The 21,921-nt window shown below is 39.9% G+C and overlaps 2 protein-coding genes across 3 annotated transcripts; both read left to right on the top strand.

Annotated features, from left to right (window-relative positions):
• Window positions 1–57: 57 nt before the first annotated feature.
• On the top strand, window positions 58–19,597 carry LOC105282500 (GTP cyclohydrolase 1). Of its 2 annotated transcripts, XM_011344487.3 has the most exons (6): window positions 6,273–6,559; window positions 7,108–7,420; window positions 9,808–10,017; window positions 14,817–14,982; window positions 15,831–15,947; window positions 17,274–19,597. In XM_011344487.3, the coding sequence occupies exons 2-6, from the start codon at window positions 7,243–7,245 to the stop codon at window positions 17,401–17,403; spliced, it is 801 nt and encodes a 266-aa protein (XP_011342789.1). In that variant the 5' UTR covers window positions 6,273–6,559; window positions 7,108–7,242; the 3' UTR covers window positions 17,404–19,597. The 2 variants fall into 2 exon arrangements, with proteins under 2 accessions (XP_011342790.1, XP_011342789.1); XM_011344488.3 differs by lacking the exons at window positions 6,273–6,559; window positions 7,108–7,420 and adding an exon at window positions 58–1,766.
• Window positions 19,598–20,028: 431 nt separating this feature from the next.
• LOC105282499 (growth arrest and DNA damage-inducible proteins-interacting protein 1) lies at window positions 20,029–21,292 on the top strand. The gene is made up of 3 exons (XM_011344486.3): window positions 20,029–20,156; window positions 20,249–20,810; window positions 20,890–21,292. Exons 2-3 carry the CDS (start codon window positions 20,302–20,304, stop codon window positions 21,221–21,223), a joined length of 843 nt encoding a protein of 280 aa, XP_011342788.1. The 5' UTR covers window positions 20,029–20,156; window positions 20,249–20,301; the 3' UTR covers window positions 21,224–21,292.
• Window positions 21,293–21,921: the final 629 nt, after the last annotated feature.

The raw sequence follows: 21,921 nt of genomic DNA, 5'->3' as shown, positions 1-21,921 counted from the left end.
TCTGAAGATTACAAACTGAAATATTTTTTCAATCCTTTTCTTATAATGTAATCCATTACAAATCCAAGTAGTATTTAATATTTTATGGCCTATTTGTCAGTATTGCGTTTTTTGATTTACGTTTTCAGCACTTTTACAAACAAGAATATTGGAAATGTTGAAATATACGGGAAGAAGATATGATAATAAATGTAGAAGAAATTATTACTACTCTGACAAAAAAACAATACGCATTTCTCGTCGCACGTATTTACATTTCATACAATACGACACGTAATTATGTTTCCTTCTGTGTAATTTTCCTTGTACGTGGCTACGTCACTAGGAAGGAAGATGAATCAGGATTAAACTGCAACTAAACTAAAAATCTCGGAATGGTCGATATACTGATTCCACGTAACTGCGTCAGCCAGGGGATTACGCGTGAAATTCCCTGAAGCCTTGATAGAAATTAGCCGATTTTTGCCGGTACGTCGATCGCACAGGAATATGTCGCTCATCGCAATCGCGATCGCATGCATAAGATATATAATTTATTCGCCTTCTCTTTCATTTCCGTGGAAGGTCGCGCTTAATGCAAAAAAAGCTAACGTAGCGTGGTGCTCCATTTATTGTACAGTATAATCACGATATTTTTTCTTGGTCTTTAAATGGAACCGCGAAATCCTAAATCGAACGAAGATAAAAATTGCGACCTTCGAATGAAGAAATCGATTATTCAGGCGCACAATGTTGTTCTACTTTTATTTAAATACTAATGTATTTGAATCCTTAGATGAAAATCGATTTGCTTCACAATTGAAAAAATGCATAGTTATAATTTCGAAATTTGCATTTTGTTGTTATCATATTCTTTAATTAATTTATAACATAATATTGTATTAGGGCAATAAATGTACTTGTGTGGTTTAAAGATAGAAAAGTGAAGTAAATAAATGAAAAAAATATACTTTTGGAGATAGGATACGATATTTTCTACGTACAGGCAGCAGGTCGATATTGTACGTGTATATTATAATATGTGATATTTATAAATAGTTATAAATTAATCTATGTATATTAACGGCAATTTATTATCTCAAGCGGCCATGAATATAAATGCCTGCCGTACGACACGAATGATCGAATTGCAAAGTAGAATTCTCTGTAAAAAACGCGTTATTAACTGAACTTATCGTTTAATATTTTGATAATTGACCAGTCATTTAATAACATAATATTTCGAAATTTCCTGTTACTTCCACAAATACGTTAAATGTGCGACGTAGAAGTGAACTACAATTGTTATCGTATCATGCACTTATTGTGCCGTTCTAATCACGGATCTTTAACACGATGGAAAATTTAACGGACGATCGATTTTAATATCGTGAGATAACAATTAAGCCTCGCTTTTAATGCGCGACTATATTAACATTATCGCAGCGTGCAAAACGTCACGGCGGTTTTAGTCATGAGTCGAGTGCACTGACAATTAGCGGGTGGTATTACTCGCTGATCGTTACCGGAAAAAGCACTTGCAAGAAATCCTTCCCAGGCTGAGATATATAAACTCCTTTACCCGAAAGCGTGGTTCAGTGTCGCGCGTTCCATCGGTTAAGGACGTACGATCTTGTCACTTGTCTGGTGGTTTTCCTGCGTGTCCACGTGCCACAAATTTGCATATCTACGAAAAAGAACGTGGGTCTATTGCACAATGCTGTCGACGAAAATGCTGAAGAAAATGACGAACGGTGTTCATTGCTGTAATCTACAAAACGGTGATGGTACGTATTATACGTACATGTGCGTTAGAATGTTAAAATATTTGTGTTAAAATTTACATGAAAGAATCTTAGAATATCGAGCAACAGTTCATAGTAGACACGTGATGGAATTTTTGCCTGTTAATCATGGACTTCTTTGTTCAACACATAAGTGTAATTTTCTTCGATTTACAGATTATACACAACAAAAAAATATATAAGAAATTCAACACGTTTTACATCCCAAACCGTCTACTCAAATTTTTATGTTAGTTTAATATAATATTGATATATTACATAATTTAACATAAAATTAGTAGAAAGAGGTTTAGAAGCAAACGTTTTATGTAAAATGAACATATTTACAATGTTAAATGTTTTAATAATATTACATAATTTAACATAAAATTAGTAGAAACATTACAATATTTAGAAGCAGAGTTTTAAATGAACGTATTTGTAATGTAAAATTTTATCTAAAGTAAATTTTATCTGCATAGTTTGCATAATGTTTCATCAAACATTTATTTAACATATGGTGATTATTGTAAAGTTAAAATAAAAGAAAAAAAACAGTACATGCATACACTTGCTAAACTGCATTGAGAATTTTTTATATAATAAAGAATAACATGCTAGGGGAAATTTTCTTCTATTTAATAATCAAAGATAATAAAGTAATATCGATCACACATCCAAAAATAAAAATACCCTATAAAATACACACTATAATATACACAGCAGAAAACATTTTGTATTTCTGTTAAAACCCATCATCCTAATTAAAATTTTTATGTTTAAAATTTTATGGTTAAATTTATATAATCAACTAATCCAATCCAAATGTTAAAATAATGTATTTTATACCTTTGATCATTTCACATCTCCGAAATAACAGCGGCTATAATAGTAATAATTTAATTTCCCCCAGCATGTTATTCTTTATTATATAAAAAATTCTCAATGCAGTTTAGCAAGTGTATGAATGTACTGTTTTTTTTCTTTTATTTTCATTTATGTGATTGATATGTATATTACGTCTTCGCAGTCGTGATCGGTAAATGTAATTTGTTTACGTAATGATTAATTATTTTTATAAGAAATATTTATATAGGAAATACACATACATCTCCCACGCGATGAATCAAGTTTTTCTACTATGAGTTGTCTTATGCTGAATGGTAAAAAAAAAAGAGAACGAACATGTAGACAAAAAAAATCGAGGTCGACTTCGGTGAACGCGTTCACTATCCAGGGTGAGAACAAACCTCCAGACCCGATACTATTTGGCCTTGCATCGAGTCATGACTGTAAAACACAGTTAAGCGAGTATCATGCGTCAATCGTATATCGAATCCAATTTTTCAGTTCATATATTACTGTGTATTGCAATTACAGCAGTAGCATGTAAAGTATTCTGACTAACAACTCGCTGTCATGACTCGTACATTTCCTTCGTAAGCTCGTGTCACAAAGTGACTATATTACTATCATGATAATTAGACTCAATTATTTTAAATTTGGCGAATTATCAGTATGGGAGTGTATTAAAACAATATATCTGCGAAACGAGATATCTTTAAAACGAGATATTCTCTTTTGTAATTTACCATACATGAGATTATAGATTTGTTTATAGATAGACAGAAGAAAGATTCTAATTCTAGCTATAGATCTGTTCTTTCAATAAAACGGAGTTTGAATCTTTCTAAACGAGAAAGATTATTTGTTGCAATATTTTAGGATTAAATATTAAATTTTGTATTTTATATATACTTTCTTCATACGTGATAGAATTGCTTCAGTTTCCTGTCCAGTTTCATGCATCATGCTTTTATATAACTTCGTAAAACGTGCTTTATTGTCTTCACTTCGAAGGCCTGCTAGTTGCAAATGCACAAAAACTAGTCTCAAGTACTTCGGCGTTCTTTCCCGATAAAGAATATTAGAGTCGCATTTAATATTTTGTGTTCTTTTGTTTTTTAAGTGACACAAAGATGCTTCCATTTATCAAAATTTTAACATAGTAATTAAATAATATACTTTCCTTCTAGCGATATATCGATATGCTAACAATGTGTGTAACATTGTAATAATATCGTAATGAAAAGCTTTTTCGCACGTTTGGAATAATAAAATTAAAACTGAAAACTTATGTGACACAAAGTGATGCAAAAGTCAAAATAATAAAACTAATAATAATAATAAAAATGGTCGATATGCAAGAAAATTCTCCAAGAGAACGTCCAAAAAAATCTATATTGTATATATAAATAATTCGCGCGCATGTGGACTATATATATCTAATTATGTAATATGCATTTAAAGGGATTGAGATGAGAGATTGAGATGTTGAGGAAAAGGATACAAGGCGAAACAGACGTCACTATCGCTTCCTCCTAAGCAAAAGAAAAGTCAGTGCGCGTGCAGGAAGAACCGGTTGTTTGACGTTGGGATTCATCATGACGTAGATGCTTTCCTCGATCAGGTCTTTCGTAAAAAGATCCATTCACCCTATTCCTGCTACTTTAATTTCCTTCTTGTTGGATCGTACATCTAGGACACTTCGATGCATTTGCGTAAGTGCGTGCATGCGTGCGAACTTGCGTGCACACGTCACTTCAATAAAACGGGGATTATAGCTGACGTAATTTCTTCCGTTACGCCTGATCGTAATTACGTGTTAATTTGTATGAGTATTATAATCCAATCCCCTGTGGCTAGGGGATAGAATTTACCCACAGTACCACCCCCTGCTTGTCGTAAAAGGCGACTAAAAGGGGTTGGGCGATGGGCTGACAACCCATCTCCGTAAAAAACATTCCTGTTACGAAAGACAAACTCAGCCTCGGAAAAGGACGGTCTTCGCGGAAACGACACGGCAGGAATAAGGGGAGTTGGGTACGCGATGGAGTGAGGATCGTGACGAATGAAAGAGGATGATTTGTCAGGCCAGGGACCAGTGGAGTCTGTAGAGCCATACAAGAAGAAGAAGAGGATTATGATCCAAAGTCCACTTATGGCGAAGATAGGGATTGTTCAATTTGTCACGTTATCGTAGCGCGAGTACAATCTTTGCAGGTGTCAAACGGGTACCGCATCAGATATGATGGCTTCCGAATAGATACCGCGTTTCTTGACAGCTTTGTTTGTGCCAAATTATAATATATTAATAGGAAATAATTTGTGCCAAACAAAGCTGCCGAGAAATGCGGTATCTACTACTGACGAAAGTAATAGCCGTGAGAGCCTCAAAGTCAGGAGCACCGCATTTTTGCGTGTGATAACAATACGAGGGAGGAGGGAGATTAAATTATATCGTACATTTAATCACGTCACGTATCACGCTTGATTTCCTTTCATCATTCTGCACGCGAAGATATTTTTTCATATCTTGCAAATCACCTCGGAGAGTGTGAAATAGATCATTGCGTTATTATCTCGTCACTTCTTCGTTGAAGATTGCGATATCTTAACGATGCGCAATGTGATATCTTAATGTATTTAACGATATAACGAGCACGGCGTAAGTATTTCACGAAAGTCAAGGGAGATCCCAGATCCAGTTCCCTACGGGTATTTGTGATTGTCCTTAAGCTGACGTCAGAGAAGCCGGGGTATCCCGCTGCCGATGCAATAAGGTAGCCTGATATAATAAGCGGGGTTTCACGTTCCTGCACATTTATTCTAGAATTCTCTGATTCACTCAGGAGATTTTGGAAGGTCCTTCTTGCTTTCATGATTAAATCATTAAGTTAATAGGAATTGTCAATTTTTGATAGAAGATTTGTCAATCGTTAATTTTTCATGGTAGATTGAAGAATCTTGCATTCATTTATGTCACCCTTTTGTTTTGAGATCAAGTCAAGAATCAGAAAGAATTTTGAATCCTTGAGTTCTTGGGTGAAGTCATCTTCTCGATCAATCATCAACAAGTACTAAATGCACTATTAAAAAAGGTGCGAAGAGAGAAAAAGATAAAACACGTAAACACGCGAAAAGGATTGATGATGTACAATAAAAGAATTTCGATCGATGATGTATAATAAATTTCATCACAAAATCGGAACACCTTAAAAAACCGACATCCACGAAATCGAGAACTATTCTCTTAACGAACATTCTCTACGTTTATCGGACTCTTCTTTTCCAAAAAAAAACAGCACCAATAAAATTAAATCAAACACTAATCTACTCGCCTTCGAGATTCGAATCCGCCGTCTTTCGGCATACGTGTCTTCGATCAATGGTCACTGCGAACATCAATGGAACTTGCTATCCAAGTCACAGGAAATGAGGATTGTCGTGTCCTCGTGATTTCCAGCGCGAGAGGTGGGCTCGCTCCTTGTGCGGGGGAACATGTGAAACGCATCGAGAGTCGGAAGGAGAAAGAGAGAGAGCGAGAGAGAAAGAGAGAGAGAGAGAGAGAGAGAGGGAGGGAGGGATGCGTGGTCGCGCATATATACGGTTTCGGAAGGACTACCGATGACGTTCGCTCTCGCCGCCACACCGCCGGTCGCCGGTCCGCTCGCCCGCTCGGTCCATCTCGCATCAGTCGCGCTCCGCCCGTCCCAGCAGTGTCCACGTTGCGGTTCCTCCGCGCGTCCGTCAGTCATCGCACGCGGTGCCGGCTTTCTTCCCCGTCGCCGTAACTCTCGTCGTTTTTCCTGTCTCCCGCATCCGCGCCGTTTCATTCTTCTCGCGGTCGATACGTCGCTTCGTCATATACGTTTCATCTCGCGCGCTTTCGAATTCTTCAGGTTTATGCCAGGGCAAACATTGGGTTCTTCCTCCGTGCGACGAATCGTGTTGGAGTAAGTTTGACGACCAGCCGAGGGCGGCGGGGAGAGGGGTATTAGATGCGAAAGGGGGTATTAGATCGGGGAGAGGGGTGTGCCGCTTGTAGAATGTTGCAAATCGTTACAAATTATGTCGATGAACATTTTTCGTCGCTTTTCGTGCGTCTGGTACTGAGCCGCAAGTTCTTCTTGATACGACAAATGTTAAATGTCAAACGGTTGCTGCAGATGACACTCGATATGAGAGAAGTGCAGCTTTTTAGTAAATTATAAGCATTTGGTTATCGCGGTTCTGGATGCACGTAAACAGAGCGAAATAAAATTACAATAACCGTAAAACCTCTTGTATTTTAAATTTCTGTTTGCCTTCTATTCCGTTGGACGAATTCTTGAATTTATTCGTTTATCGTTTATACAAATAAATAAAAAGAATATCAGATACACGCATACGCGCACACGCACACGCGCGCATGTAACGTCACGTTGCATCTAATACTCCATAATTTGAATTTGATAAATTAATTTTATCACGCAGTTTGATTTCATAATACGTTTTACATCAGTTTCCTTAGACGTCAATAAGAGCATCTCGATCGCCTCAATTCGTTCTGAAACTATCTCGATTTCTCGAACTGGAACACGTGCTAAGAACGGAACAAGTGTCAACGACAATCGACGTTGAAAAAAAATTGTCAATCATGAACGGAGTATCCAGTCAGTGCGCGAAGCTGAAAATGTACGATGGCGAAGATGACAAGCCGATAATGATGAAGAAACCCGTACCACTTAGGACCGTTTCCTGGAGCGAGAATATCGAGGAAACGGAACTGGACATTCCCGGGACACCAAGAACTCCCAGAACTTCCACGACGAAAGGTACCACCGCGCAATCGATCTATCGTGCTGTCAAATTCTGATCGAATCGAGTGAAAACGGTCGCAAATCTTGCAAATTATTGGACGTTCTCGCAAGGAATTGATCTGCCACATTAATTCCGAGTTTTTAAACGTTTGAATTGGTTGTGACTCGACCTATAATACAATCGATCGATCGTATCTTATCTCTAAACTTTGCTGAACTCCGCTGAACTTTGCTAATGAGAGATACAGAAGATATTTGTGTAAGATGGATAATCAGCGTAGCGAAAACGTTATTTCGTCATCATCAGTCTTGTTCCCCATTTTTTGTCGACTGATCAATAGACATAAACAGTCGACGTAATGCTCGTATCTTGCTCGTAGCGATAATAAGCTTGACGAAATTTCACTGCTATTCACACGTTCGCGTGAAGCTACTCAGAGATATGAAATACTCAACAATTTCGTTTGGATTATCGCGTATCGCATAACCAATTTACATATACCGATTGTTACAAGAGATATCTTAAATTGTACGTAGTGATCGTTAATAATAATTTGTACGTGAGTGGAGTGACATAATTTCCGAAACTTAAAAAATTTGGATATCCCCGAATGTCTTTGAAGACTAATTTTATAAGAATATTAAGCAGAATCAAGAGAAATTTTAGTAAAAATAATATTTTTATATTTCTGTTTTCACAAAGTGTTCTGCATTAACGAAGAGGAAGAAGTTCATGTTCTCTCTCGACGTTCACATGCGTCAAATTTTGGTGAACGGTGGATGGAACGACTGTTCCCGTGTTAATTACACCGCACTGATTCTTGAGATGATAAGCAAGTACGGGCATATCGTCGCGGTACAGTTATAGTGATATGAAACGTATAACTGTAACCTTGCGTAAATAAATTGCGTAAAAAAAATACGTAACGAAATACTGTCAGAAATTTCACAAAAGGACAATAAATTAAGAATTAAAACTGTACATTCTTGTCTGTTTTCTGTCAACAATCTATTGAATTTATTCTTTATACGATATTATTTGGATGGGTACTGTATCTCGTTTCTCCGTCATGGCTTTAACAAATTTCCGTACCTCTATACTTCTTCTTCCTCTTATGAACGCCTTTACTTCAAGACAATTATCTATTAATACGAAGAGAAAATATTTGGGTATCATATTGCACAATCGTCGTTGTATCGCATGTTTGACACGAGAACGATCAGATCTACTATTCCGATCAATTTCTTTTCAGACTATTTTGCGTGCTCATACATTTGCATAATTAGCGCAACCTAGATAATGGAATTGTTGAAATTTTTTTCGACATTGCGCGATGTGGACAATTTCCTATGATGCCCCTAACGATCGCTTTGTCGTCGCCGGATTCAATTACGCGACACGATTCATTAGGAAGAGACGGGCTAACTAAGTTTCCACCGTGAATACGCGCTTCTCTCTCTCGTCGTCGACTTAGAGAAGCCGATCGCTCGCGAGTCCATGAATAATATTGCACGCAAAACCTTGAATCCGTTTTGCCGAGCACTTTCTACGCACCGCTTACGCACGCGAAATGGAAATCTCAACTATTTCAGCCACCTGCCTCTTTTTGCGCCGGTTTATTTTTATAGCGGATCCCCTCAGGCGTATTCCCTTAAATAGTTTAATTCGTCGGAAGAAACGATACGATCGAGTATGAGCGATAACGAGACAAGTGCAAGAGTCTTGTCGCTTGTTGTAACTAACGATAGAATATCATATAAATTACATGTTATGGCAGTATAGAATGGTACATGCAGTGACAAGATTTTACGCAGCAAATTACAAATTAACTATCGATTAACTAATCAAATCGATCGTTGAATTTGACGATAAAAGATTAAGTAGTCACACGAGGACGAAGAATTATTCACGCTTGCATCACGCAAAGTATCTGTTGACGCGGGAATTGGATTGGATTTGAGGAAGATCTCGTAGCAATCGGGGAAATACGAAAATTCACTGTCAGAATCTATAAACCGCCTCTCTCTCTCTCTGTGTCATTATCCATCCATTGAAATTAGCTCAAGGAGTTTAGATCGCGATACGCTCCGCGTGCGCGCGACACAATGAATCAGAATGTCTAGTTTTCTTACGGAGGAACCTCTTATCGTCACAGTCGCGTAATAAGTGCAAAACACTCATCATTTGTGGGAAGTAACCGTATGCGCGAGTTTACTTCGTCGTCGCGTGTATGCATGCGATCTGACCGCGGGTCGTGACATCCGATAGCGAAGATGTTGATGCACGTTAGTACGCGCCATCATCGAACGAAAATCTCGAGCACGCCTCCGACGATCACCGACGAGGGCAAAGAACCTATTACCAGCAAATCCGCGATGATCGCGTCATTTTGCGTTTTCAGGCCACGAGAAATGCATGTTCCACCACGATCTCGAGCTGGACCACCAGCCACCCACGCGGGAGGCCATGCTGCCGGAGATGTCCCGCAGTTACAAGCTGCTGTTGAGTTCCCTGGGCGAAGACCCGGAGCGACCGGGGCTGCTGAAGACGCCGGAACGAGCCGCGAAGGCGATGCTCTTCTTCACAAAAGGATACGATCAGAGCCTCGAAGGTAGGTCCCATTTTAGTAGGTCCCACCTATTACTCTCGCCCGACTCTGCCTGATCTATTTGATTCTTTTTCCATAAATAACAAACAAATTTGAACGGATTACATGATGAAATTGTTTGAATATAAAATATAAAATATCGAGAAGCAGGATGTTTACACTGGTCGGTTGATCTAGCATATCTATATTTGTTTGAAACATTATTAATTTTCCTTTCTTTTGACAATTTAATTTGACTTAATTGACACTGCTGTTGTTTCTTAAATTTGGACTGACCATTTGAGTATTCAGGCCGGAACAGATCCAAACAAATGAAAAGGTCCAGGTTTAAAGTTCGACTTATGTTCACGTGATTTAATCACCGAATACCGGGCACTAGTAACAATGATTTTAAGATATAATTTAATCGGGAAAGAAAACACGATATAAAAATCTAATCTAATCTAAAAATGTTTGGCACGAAGAACGAGAATGGCAGATTAATGAATTGTGAATGTTTAAATCATATTTTTTACATTTGTGAACAGTTTGAAGCATTATGGATAATTCATGTTCGATAAAAATCTACCATTAACTATTACAAATTCTTATTTCGTTATGTGAATAATCGTCTCAATGTTCCTCCAAAGGAAGTGAAAATAAAAATTTTCGAAATTATCCGAAACGTTTGCCCTTCTATCCAGTTTCAGAACAGTTTCGCGAAACTAATACACTCACGGGCGCGTTGTGCAAAGGAAAAAAACTCGCAAATAGTGCAGCCTTGATTTGAGGTCAGTCAAGGCAAGGTCGCGCTCGCAGGTCTGTGTGGCATGATTTTTACGAGCGCTAGTTAAACTGCAAATTGCAAATTAGCGATTTATCGGTTCTTGCTTAACGGCAACGACAGCCGATCGCCGCCGCGGCGGATCGTTTCCGTAAGTCTGCGCTTCCTGTGCGGTTTGCAATTGTTGCCTGGCAAGTTACGACATTTCGTCGACGTTTCATGGCCGAGATTACCGAAAGAACACTCGCTAATGTAAGAGTATCAAGTCCAATGCTCTTGACTTGACTTTGACGCAAGATCAAGCCGCGCACGAGCATTATCAGCTCGAACGACTACAGCTAAGCGCAATTTTCGAGATACATATCATTTTAGCAGTACTTACTTATCATTTGGACCCCCCGGGCGTGGAGATAAAAAATATATGTTAAGCGCTTTTGACTTTGGCGCGATATCTAAGATATATTATCAGATAATATATCAAGATATATTATCGAACGTAGGCGTGAACGTGCTATCTTGCCGATTCATATTTCGAGATAAACGTGATAAACGTGATTTATTTGTTGGGAATATCTGGACCCCCAGGGTGCAAAGATACAGCGTATGAATCAAGCGCTCTAAACTTTGATGCACTATCAAAGTTACGTATTATAAAATCACGGCAACTAATATCGCTGAGACAAATGTTTATCGAGAAAGAAACATTTGGATTTCACGAGCGCAAAGATAGAGCATAAGCACGAGAGTAAGAATTTGATAATGCAATACGCGAAAACAGATACTTGATATGGATACCAATATAGTTATATCTCATAGGAGAGTTCCTTGTAGTTATTTGGAATTTCTTGCGATATCATGATGTCGTCATTCACATTATCAATCATGTTATGTAGTAATGTAACATATCGAGACCTCAGAAAAGAATTCTACTTTAAATTAATTGAAATATTTAGAAATAATCTTAGTTGTATTATATAATTTTTGTTGTCTTATCACATATATATTACATATTCTTGTTTATCCTTGATTAAACTAATAATCCTCAGAATTTACGAAGTGAGGAATAAAACAGCGCAAGAGCGCACCAATCTGATGTGTAGCACAGCGCAATTAGGGCAACAAAGTCAAGGGTACAATTTACGACTTGAGAGAGTAATGAAATAATTAACTGGGAAACGCGGTAAGCAGGTTTCCTTTCTTATGAATAATACGGCGCGGAATTACAGAGACGTCCACTTCATGAAAGTACTGCACTTTCCGTCTTTTTTACTTTTTCAACCCGCTCTCAGTTCGTGAGGAGAAGGAGAAAAGGATGGGAGATGCCGGAGGAGACGAGAGAGAGGGTGGAACTTAAGTGCGATTCACGGAAAGCTCTTGATATAAATGGGGTTCTCAGGGACGCACGACGGACGGACAGCTCAAGAATAAAATCCCCTTCACCTTTTTCTTCCGCGTGACGTACGTCGAGTATCACATAAATGTCGCGGTGCTCGAACAATTACGAGGTTTGAGAATTCGGGGGAAAGTTCGTCATCAAATTAAACGTGGAAAGCCAACTTCTCTCCACAAATCAAACCGCACAATTCATATTTTCATTAATTTCAGAATCGATGATAATCAAGTGATATAAAATCTTAAATGGAAAGTAATATGTTTTCTATATTAAGGCAAGGTAAATAACTGATGCAACGAGGTGAACGCAAAATCCATCACGTGAGAAGTCACGATTTATCTTAAGGGGGGAGCCTGCTTTAGAACGTTGAAAATAAGGTATAATTTTACGAATTTTTTTTGGAGAAACTATACAGCGGATCATTATAAAACTTTTATGCATTTATTAGTACATGTTTAAAGATAAAAAAATTATTTTTTGATTTGAATATATCGTCTGTAGAGGTCGTCCTGGAGGCATCTTAGTGCAGCCGGCATTGTAAATTGGTGAGCATTCTCCTGCCTCCAAATTTCATCCAAATTGAAAAATTGAAATATTTTCTCGTTATTTATGAATTCCCATCGTCGATGAACCTTTAATATTCATAAAAACATTAAGTTAAACAATTATTTTTGCATGAAAAAGTTCAAAAACTTTGCCTAAAAATCGTACCTTTGTGTTCTAAGCTCCACCATTTTGGCACTTTTCAACTTTTTTCTTCTCTCTTTGGTTCATCGACGATGGGAATTCATAAATAACGAGAACATATTTCAATTTTTCAGTTTAGACGAAATTTGGAGGCAGGAGAATGCTCACCAATTTGCAACGCCGGCGACGCGGCTGCACTAAGATTTCTCCAGGACGACCTCTACAAGCGATATATTCAAATCAAAAAATAATTTTTTTATCTTTAAACATGTACTAATAAATGCATCAAAGTTTTATAATGATCCGCTGTATAGTTTCTCCAAAAACAATTCGTAAAATATACCTTATTTTCAGCGTTCTAAAGCAGGCTCCCCCCTTAAGCGGATTTGAATAATCTGTGGATGATGACAACGTCCTCAATCATTTTACCGGATTGCGTCGCTAATCAATCAGACTTTATTATCTATTTATCTCTTTTATTGTGACATGCAAGCAGAGCTTTGGAAGTCGTCAAGTTTTCCGGTGCCGTTCGTGATAATGAGATATCGGTCTGTATAGAGCAGCAGCTACAGGTGATGAAGGAGGTACTTTAATTCACTTTGGTTTAGCTAGAGCAGCGGTGGAACCCTCGAGATAAGCTCTCATGGTTACACGATTGGTGTATGGTGTGCCTCGGTGAATTCGAAACGAGAGGCATTCTCGTGCGAAGGCACAACTGCCCTCGCTAAATTAACCCCTCGAACGCGCGTGAACAATTCCACAGTGGCTTTTATCTCGGCCGTTTTACCACACTCTCTCTTGCCCCGATTTCTCTTAACAGAATGTAATATCGTTATCTGTAGGTATATCTCAACGACTCCTGTATCTTTTATGTATTTTCGTATTTTATCTATTTTTTGTTAATATTTTAATATTTTTAAATATTTTGTTAATATTTCGAGCAATTTATACTTATTGGATTCCACAAACTAATAAAGATAAATAATATATATTAATTTAATTAATAACTATTTCTTTCTAAGATCAGACTAAATTTGTAGCTTTCTTCGACAGATTTTCACAGTGTGCACCGTGTATGTTTGCACATATATTGGCGCGTGAAAGCTCGCAAAAGTTAATCGAATCACTGGCGAAAGCCGATCACGTTCGAACCATCGAGTCGAAAAATCGAGCTTTACACTTCGGCAGTACTTGACGCACGAACGGAAGAAAGGAAATTATCCAATGCTTCACGCGTGACGCGACCGCCGGGGGTTCCGGCGTTTCCTCAGAGAAAACGCGATAAAACGCGATAGTATGGGATTAAATCACGTGTCTCTCGGGGAGAAGTAGAAAAAGTTAACGCAATTGTCATGTCCCATTACTTTGTATTCGCTAGACTCAGGATCATTTATCTTGCGATCATCTCGCGAGAGATCATTCCACGCATCAAAAGTCTCAGCTGTTGTCCGACCCTTCGTCACGCAACGTAACGCAATTCCGTGCAAAAGTTCACTCTCGTACGCGGACGAATTCGTTTCATCGTTGTCGGTCATTGCGAAGGTGTTTCTTGTTAAGGTTGCCGTGGAAACCGTGCGCGGAGAGCAACCCCCATTATCTAGCTACCGACACCCACCTACGGCCGCCCCGTATGTACGCACCACTACTAGGGTCTACGGTGCAGTAAGTAGGTCAATATCGGCTGAATCACAGCCAGGATAATCCGCCAGCTGAAACGAGAAGAACATTTCTTTGCGCCACGGTACAAGTGACAGTACTCGTGCTTGCTTTCACATGTCGTCAAGTTGAAGCGCATTGCTGAAGAATTTTCTTCGACGTCTTATGCGTTGAACGCGATCCTCAATTAATTTATGAAATTAATTGAATGAAGTCAATTAAAAGTTATGACGTCGATTGAGGAAACTGCGTCAACATGATCCAACAAAATGCGCGAGCTCAACTCGCTTATGCTTGTTTCAGACGTGATTAACGACGCGGTGTTCGACGAGGATCACGATGAAATGGTGGTGGTGAAGGACATCGAGATGTTCTCCATGTGCGAGCATCATCTGGTACCATTCTACGGCAAGGTGTCGATTGGCTATCTCCCCTGCAAGAAGATATTGGGTCTCAGCAAGCTCGCCAGGTAATTGATACCTCACTTCATTGCGGATCTCGTTGGATTCACTAGACTTTCAAATTGTAAAATAGAAGCACGGCGAATTAATGCATAAAATTCAAGTAAAATTATTTGCGAAAACGAGAAGTCGAGATTTGATGTCTTTCAATTGAGCGGAGTGCTGAATTACGATACTGTCGCCACACGTTGCGTCCCTTCATATTTAAATGCTTAACGCAATTTAATTTACGAGGAACAGTCTTCATTTAATTTTTACCCAATTTTTATTTAATTATTACTCAACATCGTTATCGGGCAATTTACTTCTCGCTTGGTAGCTTCATTGTATTAATCATTTACGCTTTTTTCTCTCTTTCTTTCTCAAATAAAATTTGCAGTTGGATATTTTCGAGTTTTCAAAATGTAGCAGGCAAATGTTGAGGCGACACTTCGGTAAATCAGTAATGAAAAAATTTCTTGAACCCTTTCTTCCGTCTCTTTTATTTCCTGGTACTCGACATTTTCATCATATGCGCCTCGGCAATTTCGTCGAGTTGCACGTCCACTAGTTCTGGCCTTGGTCGGTGACATATGAAGGTGGAAAGAAAGAATATGACGAGGCTGGTCTCCTAAAGCATACACACTTTCACGCGCTTAACGGCCCGGGATCCGTTTACTTGTTAAACGTTGTTTAATAGCGAGTAAACGTCCGATAATGGAAACCATTACAGAATCGGCATTCCGATGCTCCATCTCGGAGTGATAGCGGTACATTCGTACACACATGACCCTAATTCCAACGACGATCTCTTCGAGATGTTCAAAGTCTTCGGTGTTCACGGGAATAATTTTGAAAAAAACATTTTTGCACGCAGGATCGTGGAAATCTTCAGCAGGCGTCTTCAGGTGCAAGAAAGACTCACAAAGCAGATCGCGATAGCGGTGACGAAAGCCGTGCAGCCCGCGGGAGTCGCAGTCGTGGTCGAAGGAGTGTACGTATAATCCTCTACATCGCAATTTAGTATCTCGATTTAGTGCCTGGGAATTTCCATCGCTTCATCCGCGCGATTAGAACGGCAGACCTTGCTTTCGCAAAAAATCAGATCGCGCAAAGTGTTTCGTCTGCAGGGCAGTTCGCGAGGAACGGATCTAGCTTACACCGGATTACATTTCGGAGCAAGTAGGGGCGTTCGCGGATGACTCGAACTCGAAATATCGTGGCGATATTGCACGACGTCGAACCAGTTTGCGCTCCTTTCAATCAGCGGCCGAGACTAGAGTAGAAAAATCGTTTTCGCAGGTGGAACGATCGCGTTCGTGAAGGAGCACGACCTTGCGCTACCGCGTGAACGTGTGCGCAGCACGGCGAGGCGCGTTAAATGTTTCGCGCTAATTAAAGCATTCACGTAACGATCCAGTTGTTTGTTACACGACATATGCATTAGTACGAAATCGATAAATCCTCGGCTAGCTTCGGGGGTGTGTGTCTGTCATCTGAATGGGCAACCGGGGTTATTAATCGTCCGGCGCGCAATTAATATTGAAATCGCGACCGTGCCCGACGCGACGGTGAATAATTCAAGAAAGCCGCGCTGCGCAGCGCGTGATTTCCGATCACATTTCCCTGCGCGATCTTTGAGATATCGACAGCGATCGGATAACAGAGAAGAGACACGTCGCGAGAGCTTATTTCGAGACTCAAAATTGGCTCGCGAGCCAGAATAACTCGGTAACGCCATTGTCGGTGGTATTTTTATTGACTCGCCGGAATAATGCCGTTATCAACGCTATTTTCGCCGGTACCAACCGGTATTTATACCGATCCGCGTGAATAATTTGTAGCGCTATTTTCGCGCCGCCATCCGTCGGCCGATTCTCGTCCGCTTGGTCCGCGATAATGCGATAAAGCCGACGATACAGCGACGAAATCGATTAATCTCACGAGAAAATGACGAGTCGACAGCGGAAGCTATGTATAGATATCACCGCGGGTGATTTGCACGTGCGTTGCGATATCGGGAGGCGCGCGTATTTCCCCAAGCCGGAAAAGTCACTCGCGATTCGCATTAGTTAATCAAATCCTCTCGTTTGCGGAGTACCGATACGATCTTTTACTGCAAAGGCGTGGATCGAAGGTAGATCAGAGTATCAATCAACGCATTTATCGCGTCCTTGTGTCTCTAACGGTCTTTCCGATGGATTTTCTCACCGTGCTTAATTGCGCCTAACGTACATCAGTATATATCGATCACGTTAATCACAATCGGTGACACGCACGCATGTATTGAATAAAAAATATTCCTTTCGATATAATGCAGGCATATGTGCATGGTGATGAGGGGTGTCCAGAAGATCAACAGCAAGACAGTGACTTCGACGATGCTGGGCGTGTTTCGGGACGACCCGAAGACCCGCGAGGAGTTTCTGAACCTGGTGCATAACAAGTAAACGGCCCGAACGTGCTGTGTCGCGGTGCCATTATCACTGGCCCGCCAGTACAACGCAATAAAGGGACCACGCTGATTTAGACGTATGGCACCCCGATCGACCGATCGTCGTCCCCAACGTTCATCATCCGACTGCTACCTCGTTGCAAGGGCTTCGCCCGCAGGACTTCGCCGCGAATCGCCGTTTCTTGCCATCGTCGTCGCCGTCCTCACGGAAATTACCCGCACATTCCGTTCGTTTCCTAAGTAATGTCCCGTGCGTGACTTTGGCAATCGTTTCTCTCTCTCTCTCTCTCTCTCTGAAGTAAGCACCGCGGGGAAGTCCAGGGCAATCACTATCCGGGACCAAGATAACGGGTAGTGACCGCGCGCCTAACACGCGCGTTTATTCCGCGCCGATTACAGCGCGCTTAAACTGCTGATCGTGTGACACTGACAATAGCGATGGCACGATAATCATCTGCGAGGACACTCGCGAGTTCCGCACACGCTCGTGGAACTCGCGATCGGTTTGTCGCAGCGAGAGAGCTTACGAGCGACGAGCGCGTTTTCGGCGCGAAGGAACTTGGAGTAGAGAACGGTTCGGTCGGAGGACGAGGCATCGATCCTGCGCGATGAAAAAGATGTTGTAAATGTGAAATTGCTGCTGGACCAGCTATAATAAGGAAGAACTTGCCGTTCGCTGTTCCTTCGGCCGAGTAACTCTGTCGCTCACGGTGCGGCGTTTTAGAAGAATTTTCACTGAGGATCTCCACAGCTGACACAAACGGCTCACGCATCGAGGAATCGACGCGCTTCTCGTGACAATAAATTTCACATCCTGTATATCGTATCACTAGTGAATCTTCTCAAAGGTGCCGTGCTGGATTCCTTCCGCTCGTTTGTGTCAATTGTGCACGCGATCCTTCAGAGCTCAGTTTCACTGCGTTGATATGCGTTTTATGATTTTATCGGCGTTTTATCGCGCGCGCGTCTTTTACAAGCTGCGAAACTCGACAGCCACGAGTTTCGCATCGCATTGTCCATTTATCATTTATAGTGACTTATTTCTCAGTCTGCAGAGTTCTGTTCGGTAACAGATGCATTTGGTCATCAATCGGAATATTCCATCGAAAATTGTAAAATATTATGAAAATTGATCAACACTTAAAATTAAAAATCGTACGGTTTTTTTTCAATTGTGAAAATTCTTACATTAAATATCTCGACAACTAAATTATATAATTATATAATTATAGTCCGTCTAAAAAGCAGTGGATAGAATTAACTATTTGCAATCAGAATTCAAAACTGATTCTGAAAAATATATTTCTCTCTTTAATTGATCATAGTTTGTCATCGATTGCATTTGTTACCGAAAGTATTGTTTATCTTCTTTCAGCGTAAATAATTTTATATTTTGCATTGGACGTAATTGTAAGAGGATTCGTATAGAAATGTCACAGAATGCGCATTGCTCCAGCCATGCACTGTGCATCGTGTGACGAAAATTATTGTTTCCAAAGTGTACACCGCATTTGCCTACCCATTCATCGAGACATTACCCAAGGAAAGTCAAGTTAGCTATCCTCAAGGGCGTTCTCGATCATCACTAGTTGCATATCACGAACGTTGATTCACATTGCGTGTTCTGCGTTAATTTCGCAAGTGGAAACGTTATTATTGCGAATTTAATGTGTTCATTTATCGTATTAAGCGCAGTTAAATGCACGCGCATGTGTGACGGTGGATTAGGAATAATTTATCACGTTATTTCATTTGGGAATATTTACAACAAATTTACATTCTATGAGTTTCATCATGTATGAAACTTTTATCAATTGCATTTCATGATTAAAACAAAATACGTTATCTGTCGTTGTACTCTACTTTGGCGTGTTCATCTCGATCCTATCGCAAGGACAAGGACTATCGCATTATTGAATACATCGTTACGTTTTAATGATATAATTATAAGATATCAGTCAGTTTATATTACTCTATTATGTACGTATCGATTTCAGTTGGAATATGTGATTCGAAACTTCCTGCCTCAACAGACTGAAGCGCGATGTGCCGGCTTCAGTATGTTCTTCGATTATACTTTCTGACGCGAAAAGATGGAGATAAATGTTCAAGTTATACTTATGAAAGTAAATGTTCAATATTTGTAATATTTTCTGATGATATTACATAAAGTTATATTTATATTTTCATCGACAGTGCTTCTTATTTCCACTTCTCTCCTTCCCTCTCTTTTTCTGTCCGAATAAATTATTTGTTAGGTGTAAATACGAATATAAATACTCAATAATGTTTTAGAGAGGAATGTTGAACGATTTCGAATATTTTTCGACGCATTTTTATCATATAATTTGCATATCACACTGAAATTTGTATGCAGCACATTTTCATCTTTAAGCAATAACCGGTTGTTCGTCTTTTTTTCTTTTTATTTTTTGTTGTAGTTATATATATTTAAATATATATATAATATTTACGCACGCATGTAACACGCGTCTGATATTAAAATATAAATAATTTCTTGCAAAATAAACTCAAATTCCATATTACTTAATCTCTTGTAGGTTTCGCATCTCTAAATTTCCAATTTTTTAAACTTGAATTTAAATGTGCGCATTCGAACATCGAGGCGCGATATTGACGATCGATACCTCACGAGCCTGACAACAAACCTCGGAAAAGTAGGTCGCCTACATAGGTTATGTCTTCCTCGATGTAATCGCGATTTCTCGTGAAATAAGTTCTCCGTGCGTACGTATTACTTATTCTTTACATGTACACGTAACGACTTACGATTTTTCTGCGCGCACTTTTCTGTCATCGACAACATTTCCGTGTTGTAGGTTACTTCGATCTAACCTAACCTATATCGTACAGTGATCACCTGATCACACGCATGTTTCGCTCGCTGACGGATTCACGAGTCGCCGTAATGAGTTTGAGACAGGTCTGCAATGCTGTTCTCTGCCGGCGGCTGCAAGGCACATTCGCCAAACGACTCTTCGTCACGGAATCGGCAGAGTCGAGGAACGAAACGGTCGACGTAACCGCCGCCGATGAGAAGCCCGAGTTCTCGGAAACGCGGAGTAGGCACGTCCAGAGGCAGATCGCTAGGAAACAGAATAAGTCCCGGCTGGAACCGCAGCACAGAAATATTGTCATGGGCGTGCGCCCTTACAAGTCATCTAAGGATTGGTTTCATACTACTGTCAAGTACAAAAAACGAATGCTGGGCAGATATGGTTTGGAAGGTAACGCCGAGCCGGCAGGATTTGCGTGGCCTACGCCGGAGGAAATCGAGGACGCCAAAGAATACGAGAGAGTCGCTTACCCCAGGTCTCTCCAGGAGAGTTGGGAGAGGATAGAATTGCGAAACAAAAGGAGAGCTGAGCAGAAAAAGCTTAGGCATGTTTTCATTGACTATATTATTTGTCGGTTATGAGCTCTCGGAATTACAATGTGTTCATGTATGATATGTTCGCAGGGAAAATACTATAATTGAGAAACTGGGAAAAATGGAGCAATGGACGACCGAGTTGCAAGATAAGATCGCTAGGAAGGAAGCCGCACTAGAGGCTGCGAGATTGCGCAAGGAACGCCTGGTGGAGGAGGTCAGGAGACACTTCGGCTTCAAGATTTCACCCAACGATAATAAATTCAAAGAGATGCTGGCGCAAAAGGAGAAGGAGGAAAAGAAGAAGAACAAAGAGGCTAAGAAGCAAGCTAAACTGGAGAGATTCCAGAGGATGTTGCAGAAAAACGTCAAGAATGAGAGTAATGAGCAGGCAACCGAGTCGCCCGAGAAATCCGCGGAATAAGGACGTTTTTGTGCATTCGCAAAGTACAGTGTGTAAAATAATAAAATTTAATTCTAATTACTAAATTGATAATCATCATCGGTACTTTTTTCTAGTTCTCTCTCTCTCTCTCTCGAGTGTAGAAAGGTCGACGTGATTGAAACATTAATCTCTTCTTTACATTTTATTTAATCAAACAGCATGTTCCAACGTCGCGAAGACATCGTGAAGTGAAATTGATCAAAAGATATATCCAAATGCTCTTCTTGCTTTACATTATTACAGAAGCACTTTATAGGTAGAAACTTTCCAACGTTTTACATTTTACATTTAATACTCGCGAGTGTGATATAAATGTTAAGGATAATGTACACGCGTAAAATAGTAAATACCGTATTTTCTTTACTAATACAAAAATGTTACGCACTGTTTTGCAAGGACTAGAGATAATTATTACACTAATGCATAATTGATAAATGACGCTCTCTCTCTTTAAGACACTTAATCAGGCACACGTTGAATGATACGCGATTATTATTTCAGATTTTTTTTATCCGTGTGATCATGCTAAGGCCCTTGAGTGATTGATCACTGCAAGTATATTAAATCGTCGAACGCTCTATGTCGCATTGGGTTCCGGGAACGTGATTTCTTTAGACTCGCACCGTGCTTGATTCATTCGCTATTCATTCAATGAGATTATTCTGTCAACCGATAAC

Source organism: Ooceraea biroi, chromosome 4, assembly GCF_003672135.1.
Source record: "Ooceraea biroi isolate clonal line C1 chromosome 4, Obir_v5.4, whole genome shotgun sequence".
NCBI lineage: Eukaryota > Metazoa > Arthropoda > Insecta > Hymenoptera > Formicidae > Ooceraea > Ooceraea biroi.
The sequence above is the reverse complement of the archived record's forward strand: the minus strand, read 5'-3'. Positions and strand labels throughout refer to the sequence as shown.